This window comes from Heliangelus exortis, chromosome 2 (assembly GCF_036169615.1).
Source record: "Heliangelus exortis chromosome 2, bHelExo1.hap1, whole genome shotgun sequence".
In the NCBI taxonomy this organism is placed as follows: domain Eukaryota; kingdom Metazoa; phylum Chordata; class Aves; order Apodiformes; family Trochilidae; genus Heliangelus; species Heliangelus exortis.
Window position 1 is genome coordinate 80,249,008 of NC_092423.1, and position 13,222 is coordinate 80,262,229.

Sequence of the window (13,222 nt, forward strand, 5' to 3'; positions counted from 1 at the left end):
CTGAGGCCAGTGGTATGAGCTTCAACAAGAACAAATGTTGGGTCCTGCACTGTGGCCACAGCAGCCCCCATCAGCAGCACTGCCCAGCTGGGGAGGGGTGGCTGGAGAGCTGCCCTGCAGAGAGGGACCTGGAGGTGTTGACTGACAGCAGCTGAACATAAGCCAGCAGTGTGCCCAGGTGGCCAAGAAGGCAAATGGCATCCTGGCCTGCATCAGGAGCACTGTGACCAGCAGGGCCAGGGAGGTGATCTTACCCTTGTACTCAGCCTTGGTGAGGCCATACCTCAAGTACTGTGTCCAGTTTTGGGCACCACAGTACAAGAAGGTGCTGGAAGGGGTGCAGGGAAGGGCAGGCAGGCTGAGTAGGGGTCTGGAGAACAGGAGAGGCTGAGGGAACTGGGGCTGTTCAGCCTGGACAAGAGGAGGCTGAGGGGAGACCTGACTGCTCTCCCCAGCTACCTGAAAGCAGGCTGTAGTGAGGTGAGTGTTGGCCTCTTCTCCCTAGTGACCAGCCATAGGACAAGAAGTAACAGGTCCAAGTTGCACCAGTGGAGATTCCGAGTAGATGTTAGAATAAAATTCTTCACTGAAAGAGTGGTGAAGCATTGGAACTGGTTGCCTAGGAAGGTGGTGGAATCACTGTCCCTGGGGATAGTAGAAAAGCAGGTAGACCTGGTGCTTCAGGAGATGATGTAGTGGTTACAGTTGTGTAGGACTGATGATTAGACTTGATGATCTTGCAGGCCCTTTACCACCCTGATGATACTATGGTTCTATGATTCTAAAACTGGATATGAATGCTGAGCATGTTTTGTTCCAGTTACAAGTTTTAGATTTATATACTTCTATTATGTTAATGCTACGTGGATGTTCCAGTTAAAGAGTAGCATTGGAGGTCAGTCGGTTTCCTTAGTAATTTAAATATGAACATGTAAACAATGGTGAGAGGGTCATGGAGGAATTTCAATCTCTATGGTCAATATTAAGCATTTAACTACAGCTGAGCTCAAAGCATTCAAAGTTGCTTTCAATTCAGTGTTTCAGAGAGGAAAAGTTAATTGGCTGCCTTTTTAGGGTTCAGCAATACCCCCTCAAGCTCCATCTCCTCTGAATTTCCAATGTGTTGATGGGTACTTTTATAGTTACAAAAGTGTCTCAGAGGAAGGGTCACTGTTCTGAAATGTCAAACTGGCTTATGAAATAACTTTGCAAGGCAATTGCTAAAAGGAATTTGTGAGGCAAACAATAATGGGGAGCGTGGGGGATGCATGGAATAGGGACAACAAGGACAGGGAAATGGAGATGGGACAGACACAAGAGGACAGTTAACATGTAACTGAGCAGGTCATTGGTATGCAGAAAACCCACAGTAGGTATTTTCTTACTGCAAGCTGAAATACCTGTTTCAAACTTAGAGCTGAGACAGCCAGCCTCAAATTAGGGCTTAGCAATTCATCTCCTGTCCTTGCTGTTTGACCTCAACACGTCTCAGATTGCTGGGTATTCCTGACCCTCAACTGATCTAGAAAGGAGAGAGAGCCTTTGCCAACAAATGCTGCATCTGATGGCCCTTGAGAAAGAGGCTGAAATGCGAATCACTAAAAAACTGCCCCCTTTCCACTAACATAGCTTTGGTTCAGGGCAGTTGTTTCACATGAGTTCTTGTTTGTTCCAGACCCTGATGTTGTGCCAGACTGCCCAGCATGAACAGAAAGGCTCCTCAGAGGTCTTCTGAAGGAGAACGAGACAACTGTTCATCATCTGCAGGGATCACCACACCGTTTGCGATCTCCAGCTTTTTTTTTTTTTTTTTTTTTTTGGTTCATGAGCTACTCAGGATTTTTTAAATTTTCACTGAATATATCTGTCGTTTCAAATAATTTTCTACATAATTAGTATGACTGAGCCTTGGTCTGCAGATTGCAATGATTTCCTGGTTGACCCATGACTACAGTTTCAATTACTTGACTAGAGAACTGGGCTTTTCAAATAATAATATTAATGATATTAATATTTATTTTAATAATTTAGGAAAAAAATGATAACTGGTTAAGTGATATAATTTCAATTTTTTACTGGCTGATTACTGAATGGATATTCCACTTAATATTCCGTTGAATATGTTCTCTTGGTAATTAGAGTAATACACCATTTTATACATGAGGTGAACATCAATTTCGTAACAATTGTTATTTGCACTGTTTTGGAATAAAAATTTCTAGCCTAGTAATGTCAGTCTTTCAAAATACTTCATGTCCAATTTTTCCAGTCAAGACCGAGATTTTCATTTAGAGGATCTCAATGGCTACAAATATATTTGCAAAATACCCCCTCAAAAATTTCAGACAATTCCTGGCAGAATCTTTCTTTTGAACAGTGGCATCCTACAGCCTAAAGGGGTTCATATCTTCACAGTTGCAGGTGGAATTAAAATATAATTACCTTGCATTTAGACATATTAAAAACTCAACTGACATGAATAATTTCTTTCCACAAATATGAAAATATTAAAAATTAATATGCTGCAAACTGTAAGGTAAACCATCTACAACTTTTTTATGCATCAGTTTTGACAAATCCACACAAATCTGAAGTACTTCCAGGAACAAATATACTCTCATTACATATTTTATTTAAGGCACATATACATCATTCTACATTTGTATCCTCGCCAGAGTCAGTCCACTATTTTTTAGACAAGAAGGAATAATAAAGCTAACAAGCCCTGGTCTTCAAATTTTTGGGGGTCCACTTGGAAAAACTGTTGAAGGGTGGTATCAAGGTCAGGTGAAGAAGAATATGCTGTCTGAAAATGAAAAAGTATCTTCATATAGAAACACAACCAAAGGGGAAAGGACATATCAAAGGACAAGGTAATCATTGCTCTTAACAGTAGTTCTACTGCTATATAAAGCATCCTGACAACATAGCTAATTCTTTGTCCTGATACAAGGTTCTGAAAACAAAACAGGACAGACTTTCAACAGCTCTACCTTCGGAGGTGCACAGCTGTCACTTGACAAGTGAGCAGGTTGAACTCCTACCTGTGCCTCAGTGGAAAAAAGGGAAAGTCTGTAGATATTTTAGAAAATAGAGGAATCATATAGGAATATAAAGATAATGAAAAACGCTTTTCACAGAGCATAAATATGATGATATTATCTCTCTTTAGAAACAGCAAAATAGCATGTATTTACAGGCAACCCCAACTCTATTTGTAGTTAATAAAAATATCCGTGAGTCCAATCTTTCTTCCTGTCCCTGGATGGCCCCCTCCATAAACTGGAGTGAAGCACTGACTTTGAAAAAAGAAATCCAGCAGTGCTGGAGTTTCATTTTCCCAGACCACAGGGACTCACTCTTATATTGCTCGTTTGGCTGCTGCCTCACCATGTGAAACCCATTTGCATTGCAGCTTTAGAAGCCATGCTCTTTGTGGTTTGCTAACAGCTGATGACCTATGGCACTAACATTGAAGTTGAAGAACTTGAGCCTTACAGTGTTGTACAATATATGGCATCTTGAATGCTGATTTGAATGGTTTTCATAAAGCTTTTCAATTTGCACACTGACATGTGAGCAGTACTAATTATATCTACTTATTGAGGCAGGTGAACTTGCTGCAGGACAGGAAGAAAGAGGATGCAAGTACTCTGGGTCAATACAGATGGGAAAAATAACAATTTAAATAGTAGATGTAAGATTTGTTGGAAGACAAAAAGTATTTATTGGATACAAATAGTTTCTTGGTACTAGAAAGACAGTCATAGTAACCAAAGGATGGAAAGAGGATGGTATGCACCTTTCTTTGTCTGGGCATCATACTGCAATCATCTTTTGCCTGATTTCTTGTTTCTTAACAGGACTTGGCTGGAAGAATCTGAATGCAACTATAAAATGAGGCAACACCAGTGAAATATGAATGGCATGAATGAAAGAATTTTCAAAATGCTCTTGCAGGGAACATATATATCTTTATATTTCATTGGACTGGTCAGCTCATGGCCATTCAAATATTTTAATGTTTCATGGCTTACAGAAATATAGTATCATTTAACTTCTATAAGAATCATAGAAACAAGGCTATCAAACTAGGTACAAGGTTTGCTGCTGATGCCCAAAGTGTGCAAGAATGCAAATGAGATAAAAATCCCGAATGTACAGTTTCTATTTGACATATGCACATAGATGTGACAGTACAATATCAAATTTACATAAAGGGCTTTCATCCATCCAGAATAAGGAATGATTGCTTTGACCTGTGATAATACCAGAATGATCTTAAGGGCTCAGAGGACATTGAATGTCTAAGAGATTTTATATGTTTTTTTAATTGTTCCTAGGAAAAAATTACAGTAAGTGGAAAGGAGGGATTTAGAAGTCTTAAGCATAGCTAAATTATAGCTTGCTTTAGCCAATGACTGGGATGTTGTTTCTCCTGCCATGAGATGTTTGGAAAGTCTTTCATTCCACTGGAAAATGTTCACTTTAATTTAATAATTAAAAGGAAGAAAACATAAAGGCAATAAAAAACTTTTACTGAGATTTTATTAGACTGACCACCTGTCTTGAGAGTTTCTGATCAAAAGCCTCCATCTCCGAGTAAAATGTCAAGTGTGCTGTGTTGGACATAACTGAAATAACTTGCATTTTGCTTTTAGATTAACTTAAAAGGATCAAAATTCAGATAATCAGATTAACTTAAAAGGATCAAAATTCAGATAATCTATTTTACTGCAAATGCAGGCATTTGAAGTCTACTGCCATTGCAGTTTGCAAGTGGACAGATGACTACTGGGAGTAAAGTATGACAGACAGTGAGATTGTGGCATGTGACCCAGAATTTTAAGAGCTTCTGGAAAGACACCAATGCAGTACAAATGTAGATATGTGTTTCATGAATGAGAAATCTGAATACTTTTCACATTAGCCAGAGCTAATGGTGCGTAAGTTGATCTCTATATTCATCCGATTTCAGAACAAAAATGTTGTCATTATCTGTTATTTTTTAAATAGGAGGATTTTATTAATTTTGGTTGTGCTGGGCTGTTATGACTAAAATGATATATTACTTTCCAGTACTGATAATAGCAAAGCAAAACTTAATCTTTGCTATCTGTATCTAGTACAATTACCTGCTTTTTCAGTCTTTGGCAAGGCTTATCTATGAAACTCAACAGATGTGATACTTTTTAATTCAATGGGATTTCAATTTATCTCAGATGTCCACAAAATAGCATTTAAAAAAAAATCTTCTGCTCATACTCATGTCCTGATAAATTAGATTGTTTTAAATATCACGTGAAATCTGGCGTTGTAAAGATTAAGTGAAAAGCATGCAAGGGAAAAACAAGCTATCAAAGTACAAAACATTTCTTGTCTTGTGCAGCTTACCCTAGTTATTGTCTAAGCATTTCAGGCCAGTTGCAAAGTAGTAGCACTGCTACTGTCTCCAGTATCACCCACTTTATGGATCTGAGGTAAGAGTTCTGCATCACCTAGGGAGTAAATGCAAAGTGCCTAGGATGTCACCCAAGACTGAAGACAATAGAGGTGATCCAGTTTCTGAAAGGCAATAGCACATCTAGCAGATATAAGTGACCAAGGCTAGTGAGATAGCTTGCCATAGCCTGCCTCAACATCCAACTGCTCAATAAAAAGCAAGACTGGCAGCAGCAGGGGACGCGCAGGTTTAGAGCGACAGAAGCCATGGAGGAAAGCAAAACTAAGAGACAGCAACAGTAAGACAAAGTACATATAAACTTTTAATGAATTAACCTTACAAAAGACAATAGCTTCAAAACATTTGACACGTTTATACAAAACTATTCCAGCGCTGTTAGCTCTCTCTTCAGAAAGAATGCCAGCAAGCCACCCAACGTGTCCCTGGCTATGAGATGCAATTGGTGATCACATCCAAATCATGTGTGGGCAGAGTAAACTTATTTACAAATACTGTATACTTCAATACCAGATTAGTAGATGCTATTGGGGAGCGACTGTATTTTCCAGAAAACACCATGCATCAGAAAATAGTATGCACCCCTAGCTTTATTGCCTTTTTTCCACGCATTTTTTCACTAACATTTCTTTTTAGTCCTTTCAGGATGAGTTACCTCCTTTTCATTCCTATTCCTTCTTTTCTTTGAGTAACAGTGCAAGTTGCAGTACAATCTTCCAGTCCAATAGCTTACATCACAACTGTCCTTGAACATAGGAATATCAAGGTGCAAAATGATGGCTCATGGGACTATTCTGCAGCCATATTAAAATAAGTGCCACATACCAGAAAATAGCACGCATGTTAAGGGCAAAATGTAGTTAAAAAGTGCGTGATACTTTCCTGAAAATATGGTATCGATGACACATACAAGCATTCTTCAAGATGCCACATTCCCTTGTGAAAGGGATCTTGTCATTTCAGTATGTACAAAGTATGTCTTCAATTCTCCTTTTCCTTTTACATTTATTATTCCTCTGCAAGTGCTCATGTACCCCAGTGTTTGCAGGACGTTGTTCGTCTCCTCTGTAACCTGCAATGATACAGTAATACAACCAGCATTGTATTTGCAAGAGAGCAAAGCAGAATCTTCTTCCAGAATGTGAAGGGAATCTATGTTCTCAGCAATTTTAAGTGTTCTGCTATCATGGCTTATAAGGCCTTTAAGGGTCTCAAGGGAGGTTTGAGCACCTGAGCTTTCAGTACTCTGTTGCTGGATGCTGACTCTAATCGCTTATTTCACGTGTCAAAATGGGTATAACCATTTTATCTTTTTTTGCCTAGGATTACAAACAGAAGGCTTATAGATACACAAATGGCACTAGGGACAACACTCTTCCTCGCAGCATTTTCCTCAGCTTCAGGAGCTGTTTTTCATTTCAGTAGATCCAGGCTTCCTCATCTTTTTGCAAGTGCTAAGGCTGTGTGAGTGAAGCACCACCTGCCAGAGCTGCTGCTGCCAGTTTCTCACTGAACTGGCAATGAACTGAACTTTGGTCAGTTCTGCCACTTTAGGTTAAAGCCCACTGGACAGAGGTTGCTTGACATCAGCTGTCTCAGACTATCTGCATTTCTTTATGAAGCAGGCAACGGTTTGTGGATGTCATTGTTTTGACATGCCTTTTATTTTCAGTTTTGACCAACAGCTGGTAACTTTACTTTTCCATTATTTAGTTCTGCAGAGTCTCAATCATAGATTTGGAGTGCTCTCCACCACATGCTGGGATCCCAACGTGCTAGGCAGCATAAAAGACAGATACTTAAAATGTGGCCCCTGACCATGGAATCACTGGAAAGTTAGTAAAATGAAGGTTTTCCTGCACAGGTCTACCTTTAATTTATACAGATAATAATATGTAAAGATTATTAAATAGCATGATTCATTAAAAGGGAAGTTTCCTGATTGCCTTATGGATTTAACTTGATATACAGAAGTAATGGTAATTTCCTTTATTCAGAAATACTTAACATCAGAAATGCCCTTCAGAGATATGGTAGCTAGTATTTTATGAGTTTAGAAATTAGAATATAAATGTGACTTCCCTCCAATCCTCTCTTAATTTAGGGATGCATTTCCAGGCAACCCATAATTTCCTCCACAGTATTCTCCTGTAGGGTCAAGGCCAAGTTTTGGTACTCCTTCCATTTTCCCTATAATTTCCTTTATATTCCTTACTTTCCTGCTGGAGGTCTAATTCTTTGGAAATCCAAAGATACAGGTGGTAGGAAATCTTTTGTCTATAGCTCTGAAACATAGACCTGCTTAGTGTATGGTATGATGTATTTTAAGCACTGCACTCAAAGGACTTAAGATAAATACTACCACTAAACCAAGACTTACTTGTATTTTATCTAAGACACCAGTGCTGTCCATCCTGCTGGCCACATTTACTGTATTGCCCCAAATATCATATTGTGGTTTTTGAGCTCCAATAACTCCAGCTATTACAGGTCCATGATTGATACCTGGAAAACACCAGAATTCAAACATTAAGCATGAGGATTTGTAGGAGAGCAGCAGCTTCTGGGAAAACACATATATGATAACTTCTTTCAATTTCTACTTGTAGTGAAAGGGACTTCTCCTCTCTTTAATAGCTTATGGCCTAATCAAATGACGTTTACAGTGCTCTTTGCTTCTTAAATGTACAATAAACTAATGTGAATGAGCTGGAAGGATTTGAAGCCCTGTTCTGAAGGCTGGATTGCCCATAGAATGGTCCTAAATTACTGCAGTGTAAATATATGTATTCAAATAATTTGATTAATAATGGAGTGAATGTAACAAATTTCTAGCCCTGAAATATACACTGTAAAACACAGTACAGTCCCTCATTACAGTCTGGGCATTTTTTATCTTACAGTGAGTTTGAATCCTATGTTATGCTTGTAAAGGGAGAGAGTGGTACTCTGCTAGTAGAGAATGAAACCAGGAAGTAAAATCAAAACCACTGTCATCAACCAGTCTTAAATATGCCATCATTGTAACTATCCATAAAGATGAGAAGGAAAGCCAAGTTAGATATAATGAGAAATAAACCCTGGACAAGTGAATAGTTTTGATTTCTAAAATCATTTTCATGTCAGTAGACCATAACTGATGTCTCTGAATTCCTTGACAGAAACCATCTCTAGGAATATATATGCAGTAAAAGGAAAGTGTGACTGTAGGATGGGGATGCATCTCAGAGCCCACGTAGTGTGGATCATATGCAGCATGTCAGCATGAAAAGTACGACTTTGGGGCCTGCATCGCTTTTTGTAGATTTAATAATTCCTTATTTCACAAAGCCAAGGAGTCTGATTTCTTGGGAACCTATAAGAAACACTTCAAAAATCACAACTAGGTATCTTTTTTTACCTCTAGAAAGTTTTCTTGATAAACCCCATTTTATAAGAGTCGATTTAATCAGTTTGCAGATACAGCCCTGGCACTCAGCAGCTCTTTATCTGTACTGACACTGCTGATAAAAGAGTGTTTGCAGGTTGTGGCATGTGTCATCTATGACAAGAAGAGAACTGTTATGATGTACAGAAATATGATCTCTACATGTTTCTTTTGAACCCAGCAAGTTCTGTAACATGTTGAGAAGGAAGCACACTTCAGATTTGTCATTTTTTTTAACTCTAGGAAGGAATACAAAGCACTGTGGCAAAGGTATGCTCTCAAGAACACACAAATATGTCAAGTAGGAGATAGCAAGTTTTGCCAGTGGGTAGCACTGTGAAATAAGCATAGAGGAGAGTGAAGCTGAAAGGAAAAGCCAGCAGCATAGCAAGAAAAAGAGAAGACAGGAGAATAACCGTTAAAAATCAAATATTTTTGACATGTTTACAGGATTTATGGGTTTCCAGCATTTATTTACTGTTTTCATTTCACACTTTACGAGTTACATATTGCATTGTAAAACTGCTGTGTATTGCTATCAGAAAAAAACATGTTGGAACATGGTTCTTGACCAGCTCTGAATTTATTTATTTCATCATGCTTTCCAAGGCTTCCTGCAGCTGTCTATTTCTATTTTTAAAAACCACGATGTAGAAAACATTAAAAGCTGAAATATAAGGAATATCCCTTTCAAACATCAACAGCTAGTCAGCTTTGCTCTGACTTGTTAATGACTGCAGAAAAACGAAGAAGAATAGTCTCCTTTGTCTAACACTGGGAAGGAAAGGGTGCATTTTTGATGCTTGCTTGAATTTAGTACATCTAAACTCAAGTCTCACTGGTCCCCTATAGCTCTTGTCACCCAAAGTCATTTACATGGTTTTGCAAAGCCCTCTCTAGAATCTTCTCGTGTCCTTGGGTTTTGGTAAGTTCAAAAAATGTAAGCAGTTGACAACCTCAAGAATAATTACTAGAGAATTACATTAAACAATTCAGAGCCATAGGAACATATTTTTATACCATTCCTCACTTACGAACACTACCCTTTTCTGCATTCTGCCTTGGAACACAGCTACAGTTAATGGGCAATACCACATAGGCTGCCTTTAAACAGGGTAAGGATATTGCTATTTACCTTTATGGCCCTTTTGTTCAGTTCTGCTAACACTTCAATCAGTACTTCACACTGAATTCATCTCCACCATGATATTCTCATAAAAATCCTGATACTTACCTACTCGTAACTTGAAGTCATTGAATGAGTGCTTGTTTATGACATCCAATTTAGCCACCAGGGCAAATGCAAACTCCACCATGGTTCCTATGTGCATATACTGTCGTTCAGGTTCCTGAATTTAAAAAGCCAAACAGAATAAAATAATTTTCCATAGCCTTACTTGCTGTGAGAATGCAGCCAAAAGATGCTGAACATTTGAAAGCACTTAAACTCCTAGGGATGTCCTAATGCCAGCAGGCAGCAGAAGACAGGCAACGTAGAAGATGGTGCCTGGTCCAGCATCAGTTAGATCAAATAATGCCCAATAGACCAGGACATGTTTCACTTACACATCAGGCAGCCTAGAGCTAATAGACCCAAAACATGTCTAATCTAATGTTTTGATTGTCAAGTAACTGATTAGCTTCTATCTAATCCCACAGTGTCTATGTATGCCTAAGATCTACTCATTAATTTTCTTTAAGTGTTTGCTTCTATTTTATGCCCTTTAATAATAATAAAAAAGCTTGTGGACAGCCCCACAGAGAACTCTTCCTCCCAGATCAACTCAGCACCCTAGGTAATACTTAAACTACAGTGAAATTCACAATTTTAAGAGTTCCTCCACTGATATTATCTGGTAGATAAGCAAGCACCTCTGTGAACATCTGGTAGACCTGAAAATGAAGAAAATACAGGAAGTACTGAAGAAGAGAGGAAGAAAAAAAATCCACCCTCTGTCTCCTGATTGCTTATAGCTTATACCACTTATAAAGGCTGTAGTCTTAATGTCTCCTCATATATCAACAATCTAGTCTGATTTCTAAGTACTTCCTTGTGTTCCCTTAGGCTGAGGAGAAAATGGATTTTTGGATTCCCAGAGCCCAGGGTAGGACCCTGACAAGAGAATGATTGCATAAGTGACGGACTCACTGATCTCTATGGTGAAAGACTGAATCTTCCTCATTTCTTGATATAAAGTGACAGAAGAGATGGACAGATGAAACTGTGGCAGACGATCATAGAGCTGGTGCATCAGTCTAAGGGGGACAGTAGTGCTACTCACCAGAGTAGCAGGTTTGATGAATGAAACCTGTTTACTTTGGAATTCAGTCCTAGCTAAGACAGATGGTTTCATGTTTAGTTGATGCATTCAGAACCTCTCCTTAGGCATTTAGTCTTCCTTAGGTGCTTATTTTAAGCTGGGGACTGTTTCCAGTGGTATGCATAGCAATCAGTCACTGCCACACTAGATACTGCCGTATCTGTGGATCTTTGGGCATCTGGACTGAAGGCTGCTGAGTTTTGGTGGATTTCTTTTGAAAATGTGTACTAGATCACCAAAGGAACACTAAAATTTGGATCTCTTGATTCAGAATTTGTGGAAATGACTCAAATAATATAATTATTCCTGTGCACATGCCAGTTTTAGTTGTGATTGAGAGCTCCTCTATGTCTTCTCATCTCCAGCCTACAGTTTCCTTCATCCCCTTCTGATCCAAGTTATTAAATGTCAAAGCTAATTTAAAATAACTGGTTTTTGCCCTCAGGATTTTAGGGTATACAGTTCAGGCGTTAATTGCTCCTCTCAAGAAGGAACATGAGTTTGGCAAGAGCACATTAATCCTTAGCAGAGACTGTCAATTCGTAGTTGCTGTCGCTGGTGCTAACCTCTAGTACTCTAAAGATCATGGCAAAAGCAAGGGTTTTGCTTAAAAGTTATGAATTGCTTCTCTGAACTTCCTTTCTACTGACTGCAGTTCCCAGCCCTACCCTGGTAAGTAAACCAGAAATGAAAACATTTTGAGTGCTGAGCCTGAGGGTTCTCTAAATATATAGTTAATATGGCTGCTCAGGCCTCATGTTTTACAACAGAAATTCCTGATTCTTGCAGTCTTTTGTACACTCTGTAAATCCAGTTCTGCTGCAGCACATAGCAGTAAAATGCTGTATTGTGTTTAGAGTAGAATGCCTGCTTTAGACTTGGCAAATACAGAAGTGGCATTTTCAAATTGCAATGTGAAGAACATTAAGTCAGAGACTACGAAACAAAAGCATACACTTGTCCAGTGTATAATACAATCCACATTAACAAGAAAAAAAACTAGGCCACAACATCATACACAAACGACAGTTCAAGAAAGAGAATTTTATCCTGCATTTGAACAGGGCTTTTTCTTTAGCAGGAACCTTTTTCTGTACCTGACACTGTTCTTGGTTGGGTGTAGCACTCAGTCCTGTTGCTGCCATGTAAGTGCTTCCAATGGTCTTTATCTTTTCAACTCCACTGAACTTTGGTTTTGACAATAACTGTAAAGCAAGGATGGTTATTAATTATTCAGATCAGCAGCCTTGTTACTCTAATAACATTGTCACTCTGACAGCATTCAGAGCATCAGTTCTTGTAACAGCCTCTTAATAGACATGAAATGGCTTCACAAATGCATACAGGATGAAGGACTTACAGATGGATAAAACAATGGTAACAGCCTCCAAGGAAAGGAAATTCCTATCTGCTAAAATACCTTTTTATTTCAAAGGGACTAAGATTAATAGCATTGAGAATTAATTGTATGCAATTTTACATACAGCTCTTAAAAGTCAGTAGACCTTGATATTGAAACAGATTCACCACATGAACCATCAATTAATCTCTGAGCAGCTGAAAGCAGGTATCTCTTCCATGCCAATGGGATGGTCCATTCCAATGTGACTAAAATCCAAGAATTTTAGTTCTTATCCCTAGTTGTTTTGAACATTCTAATATTCCCTAAATAGGTTTGCTATCGTAATAACCTCTATAGATGCAGACCTATAAATCCAGATTGTGTGGAGTCATGACATGATCTTAATGCTTTTTTCTAGTATCTTCATCACTAATAACTTTAAGACAAATACTGTTCTCAGTGAGACCTTTACAGACAACTTTTCACAACCCACCCGTAGCCATGCTATGTACTTGCTTGTAATTTCTGAGAATGAAATATTAAAACTTACATGATTCTTTAAGTTGCTAATGAATCAGTTGATCAATTCTCTGTATTGGGACCAATACATATCAGGTGTAACACAAAGCTGTATCATTTTAGGGGGCGTAGATTCACCTACCTTACTTTAG

At 38.6% G+C, this 13,222-nt stretch overlaps 1 protein-coding gene across 1 annotated transcript in view; it reads right to left on the reverse strand.

The window, feature by feature from the left end:
- Positions 1 to 2,612: 2,612 nt before the first annotated feature.
- Positions 2,613 to 13,222, reverse strand: part of ADCY2 (adenylate cyclase 2) — a 210,176-nt gene continuing 199,566 nt past the window's right edge. The window contains exons 22-25 of the mRNA XM_071736713.1: positions 12,307 to 12,414; positions 10,123 to 10,237; positions 7,842 to 7,966; positions 2,613 to 6,533 (exon numbers count right to left, since the gene is read on the reverse strand). Coding sequence (XP_071592814.1) covers positions 6,381 to 6,533; positions 7,842 to 7,966; positions 10,123 to 10,237; positions 12,307 to 12,414 — 501 coding nt within the window. The 3' untranslated portion in view covers positions 2,613 to 6,380. The remainder of the gene's footprint in view (positions 6,534 to 7,841; positions 7,967 to 10,122; positions 10,238 to 12,306; positions 12,415 to 13,222) is intronic.